Source organism: Stenella coeruleoalba (genome assembly GCF_951394435.1).
Source record: "Stenella coeruleoalba genome assembly, chromosome: 17".
Classification (NCBI taxonomy): Eukaryota; Metazoa; Chordata; class Mammalia; order Artiodactyla; family Delphinidae; genus Stenella; species Stenella coeruleoalba.
The window spans coordinates 31,827,458-31,846,268 of record NC_137163.1 but is presented as its reverse complement, the minus strand read 5'-3'; the positions used below and the strand labels follow the sequence as shown (position 1 = coordinate 31,846,268).

Genomic DNA, 18,811 nt, shown 5'->3' with positions numbered 1-18,811 from the left:
CATGGAAGCTAAACAATACACTACTTAATATTGAAGTGATCACTAAAGAAATCAAAGAGGAAATCAAAAAATACCTAGAAACAAATGACAATGGAGACACGACGACCCATAATCTATGGGATGCAGCAAAAGCAGTTCTAAGAGGGAAGTTATAGCAATACAATCCTACCTTAAGAAACAGGAAACATCTCGAATAAACAACCTAAACTTGCACCTAAAGCAATTAGAGAAAGAACAAAAAATCCCCAAAGTTAGCAGAAGGAAAGAAATCATAAAAATCAGATCAGAAATAAATGAAAAAGAAATGAAGGAAATGATAGCAAAGATCAATAAAACTAAAAGCTGGTTCTTTGAGAAGATAAATAAAATTGATAAACCATTAGCCAGACTCATCAAGAAAAAAAGGGAGAAGACTCAAATCAATAGAATTAGAAATGAAAAAGGAGAAGTAACAACTGACACTGCAGAAATACAAAAGATTATGAGAGATTACTACAAGCAACTCTATGCCAATAAAATGGACAACCTGGAAGAAATGGACAAATTCTTTGAAATGTACAACATGCCAAGACTGAATCAGAAAGAAATAGAAAATATGAACAGACCAATCACAAGCACTGAAATTGAAACTGGGATTCAAAATCTTCCAACAAACAAAATCCTAGGACCAGATGGCTTCACAGGCGAATTCTATCAAACATTTAGAGAAGCGCTAACGCCTATCCTTCTCAAACTCTTCCAAAATGTAGCAGAGGGAGGAACACTCCCAAACTCATTCTACGAGGCCACCATCACTCTGATACCAAAACCAGACAAGGATGTCACCAAGAAAGAAAACTACAGGCCAATATCACTGATGAACATAGATGCAAAAATCCTCAACAAAATACTAGCAAACAGAATCCAACAGCACATTAAAAGGATCAAACACCATGATCAAGTGGGGTTTATTCCAGGAATGCAAGGATTCTTCAACATACGCAAGTCAATCAACGTGATACACCATATTAACAAACTGAAGGAGAAAAACCATATGATCATCTCAATAGATGCAGAGAAAGCTTTTGACAAAATTCAACACCGATTTATGATAAAAACCCTCCAGAAAGTAGGCATAGAGGGAACTTTCCTCAACATAATAAAGGCCATACATGACAAACCCACAGTCAACATCGTCCTCAATGGTGAAAAACTGAAAGCATTTCCACTAAGATAAGGAACAACACAAGGTTGCCCACTCTCACCACTCTTATTCAACATAGTTTTGGAAGTTTTAGCCACAGCAATCAGAGAAGAAAAGGAAATAAAAGGAATCCAAATCGGAAAAGAAGAAGTAAAGCTGTCACTGTTTGCAGATGACATGTTACTATACATAGAGAATCCTAAAGATGCTACCAGAAAACTACTAGAGCTAATCAATGAATTTGGTAAAGTAGCAGGATACAAAATTAATGCACAGAAATCTCTGGCATTCCTATACACTAATGATGAAAAATCTGAAAGTGAAATCAAGAAAACACTCCCATTTCCAATTGCAACAAAAAGCATAAAATATCTAGGAATAAACCTACCTAAGGAGACAAAAGACCTGTATACAGAAAATTATAAGACACTGATGAAAGAAATTAAAGATGATACAAATAGATGGAGAGATATACCATGTTCTTGGCTTGGAAGAATCAACATTGTGAAAATGACTCTACTACCCAAAGCAATCTACCGTACCGATTCAATGCAATCCCTATCAAACTACCACTGGCACTTTTTACAGAGCTAGAACAAAAAATTTCACAATTTGTATGGAAATACAAAAGACCCCGAATAGCCAAAGCAATCTTGAGAACGAAAAACGGAGCTGGAGGTATCAGGCTCCCTGACTTCAGACTATACTACAACGCTACAGTAATCAAGACAGTATGGTACTGGAACAAAAACATAAAGATAGATCAATGGAACAGGATAGAAAGCCCAGAGATAAACCCACGCACATATGGTCACCTTATCTTTGATAAAGGAGGCAGGAATGTACGGTGGAGAAAGGACAGCCTCTTCAATAAGTGGTGCTGGGAAAACTGGACAGGTACATGTAAAAGTATGAGATTAGATCACTCCCTAACACCATACACAAAAATAAACTCAAAATGGATTAAAGACCTAAATGTAAGGCCAGAAACTATCAAACTCTTAGAGAAAAACATATGAACACTCTATGACATAAATCACAGCAAGATCCTTTTTGACCCACCTCCTAGAGAAATGGAAATAAAAACAAAAATAAACAAATGGGACCTAAAGAAACGTCAAAGCTTTTGCACAGCAAAGGAAACCATAAACAAGACGAAAAGACAACCCTCAGAATGGGAGAGAATATTTGCAAATGAAGCAACTGACAAAGGATTAATCTTCAAAATTTATAAGCAGCTCATGCAGCTTAGTAACAAAAAAACAAACAACCCAATCCAAAAATGGGCAGAAGACCTAAATAGACATTTCTCTAAAGAAGATATACAGACTGCCAACAAACACATGAAAGAATGCTCAACATCAGTAATCATTAGAGAAATGCAAATCAAAACTACAATGAAATATCATCTCACACCAGTCAGAATGGCCATCATCAAAAAATCTAGAAACAGTAAATGCTGGAGAGGGTGTGGAGAAAAGGGAACACTCTTGCACTGTTGGTGGGAATGTAAATTGATACAGCCACTGTGGAGAACAGTATGGAGGTTCCTTAAAAAACTACAAATAGAACTACCATATGACCCAGCAATCCCACTACTGGGCATATACCCTGAGAAAACCATAATTCAAAAAGAGTCATGTACCAAACTGTTCATTGCAGCTCTATTTACAATAGCCCTGAGATGGAAACAACCTAAGTGTCCATCATGGGATGAATGGATAAAGAAGATGTGGCACATATATACAATGGAATATTACTCGGCCATAAAAAGAAATGAAATTGAGCTATTTGTAATGAGGTGGATAGACCTAGAGTCTGTCATACAGAGTGAAGTAAGTCAGAAAGAGAGAGACTGTATGCTAACACATATATATGGAATTTAAGAAAAAAATAATGTCATGAAGAACCTAGGGGTAAGACAGGAATAAAGACACAGACCTACTAGAGAATGGACTTAAGGATATGGGGAGGGGGAAGGGTAAGCTGTGACAAAGCGAGAGAGAGGCATGGACATATATACACTACCAAACGTAAGGTAGATAGCTAGTGGGAAGCAGCCGCATAGCACAGGGCGATCAGCTCGGTGCTTTGTGACCACCTAGAGGGGTGGGATAGGGAAGGTGGGAGGGAGGGAGACGCAAGAGGGAAGAGATATGGGAACTTATGTATATGTATAACTGATTCATTTTGTTGTAAAGCAGAAACTAACACACCATTGTAAAGCAATTATACTCCAATAAAGATGTTTAAAAAAAAGTATAAATAAATAAGACAGAGAATGAATTTTAACCTCATCTAGTTATGGAAAACATGGAAATAATAACACATGCCTTTTCTAGACCACACTTCCAGATTACAAAGATGAGAAAGGAAAGTTAACTTTGGCAAATAAATATGTTTAGAGTCTCCTAAAAAAAAAAAAAGTCTAAGCGAAGAGAAAGAAAATAAAAGTCATCTGGGATGCTTAGAATTAGGGTAGAGGTAGCAGGGGGTGGAGAGGACAATTGGTAGAAGATAGGGCTGTAGAGATGTTTTGAAGGTCCTTGCATGTAAATTAACTGTTCAAATGTCATCCAATAAGTAATGCTGAAAATTAAAGGATTTTAGAGAGGAAAGTAGCATGAACAGACCCTGGTGTTTGAAAGGCAACTCTGGTCTTAGAGTGTGGGATAGATTGTAGCAAGGCAGAGAGTGGAGGCAGGGGCACCAGCTGTGAGACTACTGCAATGATCCAAACAAGACATGGGCCTCAAAGTAGAATGGTGGACATGATGGTGGAAATAAGGAGGCATTTTGGAAATAAAATTGACAAGACCTGGTAAAACATTAGAGCTAGAAGTGAGGGGTATGTGTAAGGGATTCTGTGGTGTGAGATGTGATTAATGTGCCATTGAAGGGAGGGGTTCTGAGAGATGGGTGAGAATGGCATGACAATGGGGACCTCAGGTCTTACCAGGCAAGTCTCCACTGCTGATCTTTACAACTACACCTGCCAGCTGGCTGGATAGGCTAACATGAACATTTAGCCATTTGATTCTTCTTCATCCTCAGGTAGAAATTTTTAAATCATGAAATTAAAAAAAAATCTCTTTCTATATTTTGGATTATTATTTATGTAACCTCATATAGCAGTTTTTAAAACATAATATCCAAAAGTTCTTTAAAAGGGGCATCTACATTTTTATAAGAAAAGGAGGTATGAACGTAATAAAAATTCTTGATGTCCTTTCAATCATTCGAAGTATTTATATCAGTGACACATGAGGAACTAGGATTCAAAAACATGGAAATCAAGTAGAAGTGCTATTACATTTCAAAGATTTCAAGAATAATCCTCTAGGTACCCAATCTAAATTTATACCCTAATGTCTGCATCATGGTGCAAAGATCCTCTAAACCATGCAGAGAAGAAAATTGTTTTTCATTATTATTTTGGGGGATGGCATGGTGGTGATGCTACTGTTGTATTCCCAGTTTCCACTCTAGTGAAAACAATCAAAAAACTTCTCTATGAAGGCTTTTGCCACTCTGGTCCTAAAATGGGCCAGATTCTGGCGGAAAAATCAGGCAAAACAGACTGAATCCTGTGAAACTCACCACGCCTTTTTCCCATATTACTAACATCCGGTCCTCAACACCATTCACTCCATTGGGAATCTTAGTAAAATCGTCCTTCCCAAGAGCTTTCTGGCAGGTGTTGAAAGTGCAGTGGTCAGACCCTGTTATGGTTAGATCACCACTGTAAAAGAGAAACACACAAGAGCAATAGGGGTGAGTAGATAGAATATGTCAGGAGGAAGCTACCATAACCTTCCCTGGTCTCTGGACCCCATTCTCAACTGACAGTCAGAAAACTGCAATGGAGAATGGGCAGCTTTTTCAAGTACATATTTCACCCATGCCTGTCTCTATTCCAGGAAACACTTTGGGAGAATAATACTCTTACATGAAGTATGATGAAGGATCGTGCTTGGGTCAGAAAAAGTGGGTTCTAGGCTCCATCACCTACTGGCTATGTGACTATGAGTTTGTCCAGTGCTCAGTTTCTCATCTAGAAATTGGTTATTATATATACTTGATGACAATTATTCAGGGTCACTGGCAATAACATAAGTGAAAATTTCTTGTGAGTACAGAACTACACAAAGGTGAACCAGGGTGATCCACATGAACAGAGGCAGCCCCTGGCCACATGGCAATGTTGTGATGAGCAGAGGTGGGACACTGGCTGAGGATGTTGAGGTCACGAGCAACAGGAATTGTGCTTTGACCTGTGAGTCACCTTGGGGATGTAGAAGGCTGAAGGAGGTAGGAGCCTGAAAGGAAATGGCAAGTGAACTCTTGGACAGTCTGTGGTGAAAAGCTCTTTTGTTAACTTGGATCTGAGTATCCGTGAATGGGGAATGTCTGAATGTCCATGAATGGTGTATTTCTCAAGAATAAACGATCAACATGTCTCCCAAAACAGCATCTGAAAATAGTTTGGATGGCCTTTCATGGGGATAACCTGCTCAGAGGGTAGGATTTTGCCTTTCACCTCTCCAGTGGCTCTGCCCTAGATCATCATCTCTTGTATCTATACAACAAGCACATCTGGTTCCTGGGTTGTTTCAGCATAGAAAAATACTCAAGACTATTCTGTATGATAAAAATAGGGCATATTGAAGAGACCTGGTCCTAGGCAGCAAGAGATAGAAAAGACAACGAAAACATCAGAGCAGAGGAAAATTTCAGTAAAAATGATCCGATTTCTCTGTGGCCAGGAGAGATTTTATACCACATCATAACACAATTAAGCCAATGCTTTTGGGTCTCCAGATGAAGGATTCCCCAGGGCCTGTGAGGTCAAGTAGGACAGAAGACTGGGAGGTCAATGGAAGGTCCAGATGGTAGGACAAGATCTCCTACACTCAAAACACTCAAGATTTGGGACCAGCAAAACATCTTCTTTTGGCAAAATACCTTACAATCATCTACTAAACTATTACTTAGCCAATAGATTCATGAGGAAGTCAGGCGTTGAAGGGTCCGGTCGTAGGGGTGGACCCATAACGTGATGGGCTGCATGGGGCCATTCTCTATTCCAGTAGTGAGTGCCATCTGTGCCGAGACCTGCTGCGATGGCTTCTCCATAGACCACCTTCCCTGGAAAGTTCAAAGGGAAGCGTTCAGCACCTCGATTTGCTCTTAAGAGAGCCATTTGACAAACACATAAATATTAGTCTTCTCTGTCCTACCTAAACTACAATTTACCTCTCTGATCAGGACTGAAAAGTAAAATCTACTGTTTACCGAGCCTTTCCTATGCTCCAGTCAGTGTGCACTGCATGCTGTGGTAGATGACTGTACCCACTCGCTGATATTAGGCTTGGCCTCATGGCTTCCTTTGGCCAATTATATATGAATAGAAGTAACATGTGCTGCTTCCAAGCAGAACCTGTTAGAGCCACAATGAGTTCTCCCTCTGTCATGAGACCAGTAGAAGCTGCTTCTTCAGGTGTGTCTCAGAATGAAGAGACTATAGAGCAGAGGCAGAGCCAACCGATGATGGATATGAGTACGAATAAGAAATAAATCTCTGCCATTGTAAGCCACTGATATTTTCAGTTAATTTGTCACTGTAGCATAACCTAGCAAAAGCTGGCTGAAATATGTGCCATTCTAATGGAATCTTCCCAAAAACCCTATCTGGAAAAAGCTATTATTATCTCCATTAAAGTATGAGTCCTGGGCAAATATCTAGAGAAAACTATAATTCAAAAAGTTACATGCACCCCGATGTTCACTGCAGCACTATTTACAATAGCAACCTAAATGGAAGACATGGAAGCAACCTAAATATCCATCAACAGGTGAATGGATAAAGAGGATGTGGTACATATATACAATGGAATATTACTCAGCCATAAAAAAGAATGGAATAATGCCATCTGCAGCAACATGGATGGACCTAGAGATTATCATATACTAAGTGAAGTAAGCCAGACAGAGAAAGAGAAATATCACATGATATCACTTATATGTGGAATCTAAAAAACAATGATACAAATGAACTTATTTACAAAACAGAAATAGACCCACAGACATAGAAAACAAACTTATGGTTACCAAAGGGGAAGGGAGGGAGGGATAAATTAGGAGTTTGGGATTAACAAATACACACTACTATATGTAAAATAGATAAACAATGAGGACCTACTGTATAGCACAGGGAACTATATTTAATATTTTGTAATAATCTGTAAGGGAAAAGAATCTGAAAAAGAATATATATATATATATATATATATATATATGTATATATGTGTATAACTGAATCACTTTGCGGTACACCTGAAACTAACACAGCATTATAAATCAACTATATTTCAATAAAATAAATAAATAAAGATAAAACTTTTATAAAAGATGAGGTTAAGGCTTATAGGATTAAGTAACTTTTGTACAGTTAAATTACACGCACTCAGCATAGACGGGGTGGAGAAGGTAGGGTCTGAATCCAGGCATTTTGACTTGAGTGGTCCTAACCTCTACACTATACTATCCTGATGACAATGATCTTATGGTCATACAGAGTCCAACCACACTATATCTCTGTTGCAGGTAGACTGATCATCTTTGCACACCCTTAAGGTATAAACCTCCTCTAAAAACTTATGTTAAATAAAATAACACTCAGATAATAAAACTGTAGCCAGAACTGCATATTTATAAAATCATGCAAATGAGGCCATCAAAAGCACACAGTGTTAGAAAAGTTAATAGCTTGTAGTGAATTTGAATTTAAAATCAGGAGCCTATCTCTGATTAGCATTTGTCAGCATAATAGATTCTTTGGCATCCACCTGCTCATATCCAAGCAGTCATGAAGGAGAGTGCACAGAAAGGAGAAGCTGGCATCCCAATTACTTCACTCTGGTTAACCAGACGCCACAGACTTGAGTTAAAATCCTGATATACAACTGAAATGCACTGATTTCCTCGGAGTCCTGACAGTGGATGGCCACCAGCTGCCTGAGTCATATCGAACTGGAACGTAGCACCCTATTACCTCACAGATCATTTCTCCCCCAAATGAGCCATCTTCCTCCAGTGAGCCTAGGGATTTGAAAAACCCTGAAAGCAAGGTTGCTTGAAGCCTAACCAACTTTGCCTCTTATGTAACCTAGCATCAAACTATTGTTGATAAAAGTTATCCTCCAAGAAGTTAGCCACGGCTAATATCCTTCACTTTCATGATATACACACACTAGATGAATCCCACCCCGTTTCTTACTGTCCTATTCCCAGAAAAGAGGAAATGCCGTTAGTATCTCCTTCTGGTGTACCGAACAAGAAGCAATCACTTTTAACATGAACTAAGAGGTAATGCACTATTTACTGGAGAGATAACAGGACGGGCATGGTATTTCATCTGCAGGTACAAAGAGACCTTCCTATTCCAAGAGAACATCTTACGGATGCTTGGACAATGAAAAACTCAGATTCTTGATCTGCAATCACTTTACAAGTTGCCAACTCAGGATTTTTCCTGGTACTTCATTACAGAGGAAAGAGTCTTATCACATGTTCTGTTCAATCATTTGGCCCATCAAGGTGGTATGGGAATACAGTTCCAAAATTTCTACAATTTTAATAGCTCTCAGGAAAAATTAAAAGTGTCAGCATCGACCAGGAGTCTGCCAGGACTGCTCTGAAACCAGATGACAGGTAATTTCCTTGGAAGGGTTTAGCACCTTTACAATATGACGTGCCACTTTTTTGGTATATACAACAAGCTCTTCGTTAACAGGGTTATTTTCAACTGTCTCCCCATTAATTTATCTGTAAGTACTTAAAAAAATGAAAAAATAAAAAAGTAAAAATTCCTAACTATTCTTCCCTGTATTTCACAATGGTTCTAAGACATTTTTCAAAGGACTAAACAGCATGCAAACTGTAAAAAGAAAACAAGGGGCCTGGATAATACATAAATTGAAGAATCAAACTAGATTAATTCAGCATAACAGTGGGTTCTGTTAGATTTGGGCCAGAAATAAGGTAGTAATAAACATATCTAATGTATGTATAGCACTCTAGAGTTTACAAATACAGCTTGAAGGTCATATATCTTACTTGACCTTCATGGCAACCCAAACACTGGTTTGACAGACAAAGAAACTGACACTCAATAAGACTAATTTGTCTATGACACAGGGGTAGTGAGTGGTACATTAGAATTAGAATCCTAGTATACTGATAACATACCATACATATGCAGTATGTTAGTAGGAAAAGTATCATTTTTCATTTCTTGGTAAAGAGCATGTTATTTTTAAAAGTCAACCATAAGATCTGTGGATGTGGTTAAGCAATTTTCCAATTTCACTTACTGGTTTGATTTACTACATTTAACAGGTTAGTAATGAAAAGTCCTATATCTGTCCTAGCCTGATACTCTCCTGATTACATTCGAGACCAGACGATTTCAGCAACTCCTGGCAGATAGTACATATCCATCATTAATATCCTCCCGCTGTCTCAGCCAGTTTCACATTACGTTGTATCCTGTCTCCCCATACGTGTTCTCTCCTTCTTTCTCCATCATTTAGCTCAAAACCAAAAAAAAACCTTCACTTATGATGCAATCTCCCAGTTAAAGGAGTTCTGCTCTCTGAGAGATTGTTACGATTTCCAAATAGTGAAACATGTCCAACCAACCAAAACTACCCCCCATCCCTGACCAGACAGCCCATTGTTTATTAGATGAAAGTGATAGAGCAGATGTTAACATCTTGTCTGAATTTGGGAGCAGCATTTAATCAAGTCATGGGATCTTTTAGAAAAGGTTGAAAGATGCAGAGAAGCTGGCATAGGTGGCCCGGAGTGGAAGCACCGGCTGCCAAACAGAAGGCCAAATGCTTTTATAAAAATAATTTCTCCCGGCTAGAAGGATAAAGTAGAACCTTCGGCTTCGTCTGGGTTCAAAATATTACACTTACAACGAAAGAAAATAATTGAGACGGAAAATATGTAGAAGCAGCATAATAAAGTAGATCACACAGATTCAGGTTCAAATCCTGATTTTGCTTCTAGTTGGTGACCTTGTGCATGATGAGTCATTGCTCTTGGTCTCAGTTTTTCTCATCTATGAAATGGGATCGTAACGTCCCTCTAGTGTGGCAATTTTGTGAGGATCAAACAACTTAACATATACGAAAATATCTAGCATCTTCCTGGGATCCTGGAGTCACTTCATGTTATGAGCTGAATTGTGTCCCTTGTCAAAATTCACATGTTAAAGTCCTAACCCCCAGGATCTCAGAATGTGATTGTATTTGGAGATAGGGCGCTTTAAAGAGGTAATTAGGTTAAAATGAGATCATTAGAAGTGAGCCCTCATTCAATATGACTGGGGTCCTTAAAAGAGGTAATTAGGTTAAAATAAGGTCATTAGAAGTGAGCCCTCATTCAATACAACTGGGGTCCTTATAAGGAGAGGAAATCTGGACACACACACACACACACACACACACACACAGAGGGAAGACAATGTGAAGACACAAGGAGGAGACAGCCCTTCCAAGCCAAGGAGAGAGGTCTGGAGCGCACGCATCCTTCCTTCAGTGCCCACAGGTAAACCAATGTTGCCAACACTTAGGTCTTGAACTTCTATCCTCCAGGACTGTGAGAAAATTAATTTCCGTTGTTTTAAGCCACCCAGTCTGTGGTACTTTGTTAGAGCAGCAAACAAATACATTCTACAAACGTTAGTTTCCTTATGGTTACACAATTCTTCTTCTTTTTTTTTTTAATCTTTTAAAATGGGCAGTCTTGAACTGCTTTGCAGTTGGACATAAGGTAAATCATCTTGTTCTAAATTTAAAGGACAAGGGATGTTCGGATGTTCATGCACAAGAAAGAAAAAGGAAGCCTGAGATTCAAATCCACCTTAACTCGGGCACACATCAACCCTTTCTTAGGAAAAGTACTGGTTACCAAGCATCAGCTCATCGTACTTGTGTGAGATTTGGTTTTCTCTATTCAGCACCAACAAGCAGGGGGCAGTGTGACCACATGGGCAGAGAGTGGCCTCTGTGTGGCCCTTTCTCCCTGTTAGTCCCCAAATACAAGAGAAATACGCTGGGGGGGCGGGGGGCAGAGTTTAAATAAAATGGAAAATAGGACATCTAAACCTCCCTGTGAGAGAAGTTTATATTTTACAGCAATAAGCCTGGAAAATAAAGCTTTCTACAACATGGAAAACCAAAACCAAAGCAAAGCAAAGCAAACAGAAAACCCCCAACCATCATGTAGCCCAGTTCACTGGAAGCTACCTGAGAACCAAAGTTATCTTAATCATTTTTGCAAATTCAATGCCAAAAGCACAGTGCCAAGCACATATTAGGTGTCCAATAACTTGGTTTTTTATGAAAAGCATAAAGAAAACATTTTATTAATAAGTTCAAGTGACAGTCATATTTATACCCTGAAGACACGAATATGGATGTAAAACAGAATGAGTTTTATTAAGGTAAATTAAAACAAGTTAAACAGGGAACTAAAAAACAGTATGGAAAATTTCAGTCATTAATTGGTAAACAAATTTATTATAACAGATATACACCAAAGAGAGCAGCAAGTAAGCTGCTGGGAGAAACTGCCACCATTCTAAGCAAAGCACCAGAAAAATAATGAATCCACGTGCATGCAAGTTCTACTGGGAGGTGGGAAGGAGAGGTGAACAATATGTCTTTTTAAACACTATTAATTCCATATGTCAATACACGGCAGAAAAGGAACATCAATACCCAAAGCTATTCAAACCAAAGTAAAAAGTACCTCTGTCACTGAAACAAATGACATATATGGACACATATACTATTTGCACAAAGACTAGAGTACAGTGAGTGAGAGAGGTCTAAGTGGTAGGTGGGAACTTCTATATGAGATACAATTTCAGCTGGTTTGTCCAACTTTATACTGGGGGTATGGAGCAAGGGAGGGGGGATTGTGCTTCTGGAAGAAAAGGATAATACTCTAGGGACAGCCTTCTGATTCACTTGCCTCATTTTTGCGAAAGTGGCTTCTCACAGTAAAGATGGGAACTAACCTAGTTACTCAACTTAGATTAACTGAGACTTGAAATAAGCATGAAATTGAAATTCCTTGCAAACGGTCAAAGGCAACTCAGCTTTCCATGGCTCGCATGTGAAAGCTTTCTTCTTTTCCCTGTAACCTGCTTTTCACTTTTTATTGCAGGTGCTGAACGCTAAAAGGAAATATCATGGTAGGGAAACCGCAGGCTTTGAAAGAAAGCTGATGGACTGAACATGCATTCCCGTCTCTGGCTTTCCAGTTCACATCAAACCCCTGTGAAGATGTACAACAGATGAACAAAATCCAAAACGGTGCTGAGAATAAAAGAGGAACCACGGCTGACCAGAGGTTATGATAGATTGTAGGAAGACAGAAAGCAGATGGGATGGCAATGCTTATTAAGGAAAGTAGAGGCAGCTACAGCTTGAACTCAAACGAGCAGAAGGGTCATGACAGACATTCCTCCTGCTGTGGGGAAGGGGATGAGCTGGGGCAGTTAGCCCTCATCCCGCCCTCTGCCTGGGGAATAAAGCTTTCTAAGGTGGTGCTGATGCTACAGAGTGAAGCTCACCTGACAACCGAAGCTCACCAGTAACCACGCCCCCTTTACATTCACAAAGTTCACAGTCTCACTGTTGGTGCTCTCATTTGGGGGCGGGGCCTACTCACCAGCAGAGGGGGATCCACACCAGCTCCCTACTCTAATCACCTGAACTGTCCAGTCATGAATACAGACAGCCCAAGATCACCAGACACTTACAGAAAAAACAAACAACATAAAAAGAAGGGCCAAGATGTTTTAAAAAAAAAACTGAAAAATTGACTCAGCAAGAAACAAGATGATCCAGAAAACAGAATTTAAAAAAAAAAAATCTCTGTTAGTATTCTAATGAGGTCAAAAAGATCTCATCCACTGAAGGAAAAGTGTTTTCTTGGAAATAAATATATGATTACCAAAATGAAAGTTTATTAGAAGGAAAGAAGAAGTAAACAAAATCCTTTCCTAAAATATAGAGCAAAAATCAGGTTTTTTTAAAGGTGAAAGTAGTTAAAGGACATGGAGGCTTAGTTCAAGAGGTCTTCTAGTGGAGTTCCAAGAGAGGAACAGAGAAAATTAATATGAAGGAAATAATAGAAGAAAAATGTTCAGAATCAAAGATCAGTCTTCAGATTAAACAGACATCTGAACATGAAGGTGAATTTTTAAAATCCTACCGCTAAACATAGTCTTAATATAAATTCTGGAAGTCTAAAATGAAGAGAAAATATAAAAATCTTCCAGATGGTGAAAAGAGTGACAAAAGGACATGAATTTCACTGGCATTTGTCTACGTATCAGTAACACTAGACGCCAGAAGGGAATGAAATGGTGCCCTTATAATTCACAAGGAAGTAACTCTGAACCTAGAATTCTATGTCCGTTCAAGTTGCAAACAAGCTTGAGGACAAAGAATCAGAAAATTTACCTTCTAACACTCTTCCTTTAAAACTCACATGAGAGGGACTTCCCTGGTGGCCCAGTGGTTAAGAATCTGCCTTCCAAGGCAGGGGACACAGGGAACTAAGATCCCACATGCTGCGGGGCAACTAAGCCCGAGCACTCTGGAGCCCGTGTGCCACAGCAACTAAGACCTGATGCAGCGAAATAACTAACTAAATAAATATTTTTTTAAAAAATCACATGAGAATCTTCACAGTGATTCAAGAAAAGGGGAGAGATGGGAACCAAGAAACAGTATATCCAACCTAGGATTCTGTGAAAAGAAATCCAAGGATGGCATCTCTACAGCTTGGAAAGTATAAAAATAAAGCAGAAAGCCAAAAGATTCTCCTCTTAAAAAAATATCTCTGCAAGAAGAGCTGATTCATTTCAACAGAAGCTGATTCCATTCAATAGAAGGTATGAGGTAGAAGCTGGAAAATCTTCATGATATAGTAAAGGAAGTGTACATGTTTCTTTTCTGAACCTATATTAAGAAGAGCTAATTGGAAAAATTCCAAGCCAAAAAAAAGACAAGACAATAATGGTCTAAATATGTAGCAAACTAAAATAAGGCATGCCGTTAATCTTATGGGAGTGTAGGAAAAGAAACCCACTTCACCTTGACACCTGGCCTCTCCAAGAGTTAAATGACATTAGCTTTCACTCTCAAGTTAGTGATATAAATTCCTCTGAGGTTCTCTTCTCCTGAATTGTTTCTACCAAGAAGAATATTTCCACAATCTTACAAGTTCTAAATTTTAGACCTAACCTATAGACAAAGCTTGGAAGACCTGATTCTAGTCCTAGAGCCAACTGAAAATGCTGTAACTCCTGTCCATGTAAAGATAATAATACAGCTGAAAGAAGTCAGGAGGGGGCAGAGAGGGTGATGCTGGGCCTCTCAACTCCTTTTCAGCCTAGTAGAGAATAAAGAGATACCACACACACAAAAATAGCCAAAACACATAAATTTAAGTAATATTACCTGAAGTGAACATTTACTACTAACAAAACTCAGGAGGTGAGAGGTAAGATTTATGTAGGCTAGACTGTTCTTTTTTCATCACTCAGAGTCAAGTGATATTGTCAAAAATTTATGTCATTGCTTACAAATTTATGGTTTAGAAATTTGAAGGAAACCACCAAAAAAATAGACATGGTTAAAAATTGCTAGTTCCAAGGACTGAGCTGAGAGAGAGAGAAGATGTTTACTCTTCACTTAATACATTCTTGATCATTTCCATTTCTGGAATGTTTTCTTCTTTTAACAATGATAAAAAAATAACAAAATGATGGCAATATTTTAAATAAATTTGTTAAAAATGTAAGGCCAATAAACAAAACCAATTAAATATAAACTTGGTATCTGCATTTCCCAACTCTGTAAACTGATTTCTTCTGGAATAGAGTGGAGGGTAGTAAAAAATGTGGGCTTTGGAGTTGGATAGACTTGAATTTCAGGTTTAGGACGTACTAGTAAAGTGATCTTGGGCTTAATTTACCAAACTTTCCCAAGCCTCAATTTCATCAGTCACAAAACAGTGATAAAATTTAGCTTGAAGCATTGTTATGACAATTTAAAAAAATATTGTATATTACAATGCAGTGGTGAGAAAATATATAACAAAACTTGAAATGAGATAAAAGATATACTAAAATATGTGCCAAGCACATATTAAGCACTCAACAAAGTCAGTTGTTATAATCATTAACCCTCAGGTCGCTATCTCTGAAGGGTATATAGTTGGCAATTCAACAATAAAATCCAAGGTAATAAGAGCATTGAATTGCTAGGCAACTACAATAGAGACAATTACTAACTGAGTATCTTTTGTGCCTCCTTGGGCAGTGAGTCTCAAATTCAATACGCATAGGAATCACCTGGGGTTCTAGTTATAAGGGGACATTCTGATTCAGTGCATCTGGGATGGGGTCCAAGGACCTGCATTGCTAACGAGCTCTCACGGGATGTCGGCACTGTGTTCCAGGGACCACACTCTGAGTGGCAAGGCCCTAGATGATGGAATGGGCTGGCAAAGATATTTACAGATGTTCATATTACAAATCTATAAGGCTGAATTTTTTCTTCTTTAAACAAGATAACAATGAATCGATGTATCTTGCTCTTTTATGTTCAGAAATTACATTAGATAATAAATGCGTACATGGGACTTCCTTGGTGGTGCAATGGTTAAGAATCCACCTGCCAATGCAGGGGACACAGGTTCGATCCCTGGTCCGGGAAGATCCCACATGCCACGGAGCAACTAAGCCTGTGTGCCACAACTATTGAGCCTGTGCTCTAGAGCCCACGAGCCACAACTACTGAAGCCCACACTCTCTAGGGCCTGCATGCCACAGCTGCTGAGCCAGCGTGCTGCAACTACTGAAGCCCCTGTGCCTAGAGCCCGTGTGCCACAATGAGAAGCCACCACAATGAGAAGCCCGCGCACCGCAGCGAAGACCCAATGCAGCCTAAATAAATAAATAAATAATAAATTTAAAAAATAACTTTAAAAAAATAAAAATAAAAAAATAAATGCATACAGAGTAATCTTCTGTAAAAGCTCAGTGTGTCCACCAGCTCTTGTCACTCTGTACTCCCCGTGGACCTGCCCTTGGATTAGCTGATGCAGTCACCATGTGAATGGACTGACACTGCTTGACCACCTGTGAGAGGTCACATGTCAGCAATGGAACAATCTCTCGTGCTAATTTATTCTGGACCTCTGCTGCCTCTGACGATTGCACATTAGAGTATTTTCACAAGTGTTATTACGGTAAATCTGACTCAACTAGAGCATCTGGGCTGACGTTTTAAGTATTTCATGTTTACAACCCCTTTGCAAAGGGATTTAGCAACGTCCAAAAAGTAGATATGCACTTGCCCTTTGAACCATTTCCAGGTTCTCATTTCTAGGACTCTTCCCTGAGGCTACGCTTTTGTGGGAGACAGAATAATGGCACCCCAAAGATGTCCCCATAACCTGTGAATATGTTAACCCTACTTGGCAGAAGGGACTTCACCGATGTGAGTAAATTAAGGATCTTGAGATAGGGAGATTATCCTGAATTAATTAGGTGGGTTCAATGTCATCCAAGGACCCTTAAAGTAGAAGAGAGATCAGGATAATGCAATGTTCTCCATCCACCATTGCTGGCTGTGAAAATGGAGGAAGGGAGACAGGAAGCAAGGAATGTAGGTGGTCTCTAGAAGCTAGAGAAGGCAAGGAAGGGCATACCCCCTAGAGCCTCCAGAAGGAACACAGCTCTGCTAACACCTTGGTTTCAGCCCAATGTGACCGACTGCAGACTTCCGACCTAAAGAGCTGTAAGATAATAAATTTGTGTTGCTTTAAGCCATTAGGTTTGCTGTAATTTGTTACAGCAGTAATAGGAGACTAATACACCTTCCACAAATATGAAATAGCATAGGCAAAGGACATCACTGTGGTTTTATTTGTAACAGCTAAAGACTGGAAACGACCCAAATGTCCATAATTAGAGACTAGTTGAACAAATACAGTGGCATCCTCTGCACCTGTAAACAAGAATGAGGAAGCTCTCTATACCTAATATGAGCTGACCTTTAGCACATATTTTCAAGTAGGAAAAAACAAGATACAGCACACTATGGATTTTACCTTTCAAGTAGGAAAGAAAGAGAAATAAGAATATACATATGTTCCTTTTTCATAAAGAGAAACACTACAGGGTAGGCCAGAAATAAATTAATAAAAATAATTACTTATGGGTATGTGATGAAGAAGCTAGGGAAGGAAGCAAGATATCTCTGAGAATATATCTTTTATTTATTTATTTTTTTTTTTGAGAATATATCTTTTAATATATCACTTTGACTTTTGGGCCAGGTAAGTGTTTTCCATATTCAAAATATAAAATTATATTTAAAAATAATTTAAAATAAAATTAAAATATTCATATTTAATTTTAATAGTTTTCTGCCTACGATTTACATTCTAAAACCTTCCCTAGACTTACTCCGCTGCTAATGGAATTCTATCCCAATGCAAAATAAATACTCAAATCGAGAAACTGTTTCCTGACAGAACTGGCAAAATCACAGATTGCTGGTGGGTTAAGATTGACCATTTCTGCTGATTTTGCTATTTGTTAAACCATATTCTGACGTTACGGACCTGACTGACAGGCTATGGGACACGGTACACCACTTGCAAAGCAAATAGAGAAAACCAATTTCACAGAGCTAGCAACAGCGCCATCTGGTGGCAAAACCTGAAGCTATAACTTAAAATTGAAGTACAGATTCTTTTTGAAGTGGTGTGCTCTTTTATACTGAAATTATACTATATGTGGGGAAAAAAAGCAACCAGAAATGGCTGGTAGTAAGACCTTATTAACTCCTGTGTGAAACTGAGGTGACTCAATACATGATACTGATAGATTACATTTAAAAATGCATTTAGCTTGCACAAAATCCTTATTGAAACTCAAGCAACAAGAAGCAATTTTGAAAAAAATTATTTTAGTGTCAATTATAGACATGCCAAATCTATTTTCATAGTTTTTAAGATCGATGTTATAAAAATGCAGCCAGTTTCAGGTTAAAAAAACAAACAGCCAGGATGATTTACACAACTACTTCTGATTATCCGGGTTCCTAAAAGTGAGAGATAGAAACGACTACCACATCCCAGGAGGGTCTAAACTATTGACTAAAACACACGTTATTTGTCTTTCATTCTTCCTTTCCCAGTACAGGCTAATGAATAAAATTATTTCCATGTTCAATTCTTATCAAAAATAGGAGATTTTCTCCTTCTTTTAAGATGACTGTTTACACATAAAATTACACTATCGAAGTGAGGCAATTAAGCAATTTGGAGTAAACATAACTTTGCTTTAAAAATCTTATAATAATTGTCATAAAAACACTATTTGGATAATTGCTTCAATCGCGCCAACAATCAAGTTGCTGTGAGATGAATCAATTCGATTCAAAAGGAATTTGTGGAGCACCTACTGTGTGCCCTGCCTGACCCTGATTCAGGTACTGGAAGGGCTAGTGGAGGTGCCTAAAA

General features: G+C 38.5%; 1 protein-coding gene across 16 annotated transcripts in view; it reads right to left on the bottom strand.

Annotated features, from left to right (window-relative positions):
- The window catches only part of DPYS (dihydropyrimidinase), a 169,413-nt gene that overhangs the window by 129,120 nt on the left and 21,482 nt on the right, over window positions 1-18,811 (bottom strand). For all 16 annotated transcript variants that reach the window (XM_079901517.1, XM_079901510.1, XM_079901516.1 and 13 more), the window contains exons 5-6: window positions 6,175-6,331; window positions 4,784-4,925 (exon numbers count right to left, since the gene is read on the bottom strand). In XM_079901517.1, coding sequence (XP_079757643.1) covers window positions 4,784-4,925; window positions 6,175-6,331 — 299 coding nt within the window. The remainder of the gene's footprint in view (window positions 1-4,783; window positions 4,926-6,174; window positions 6,332-18,811) is intronic.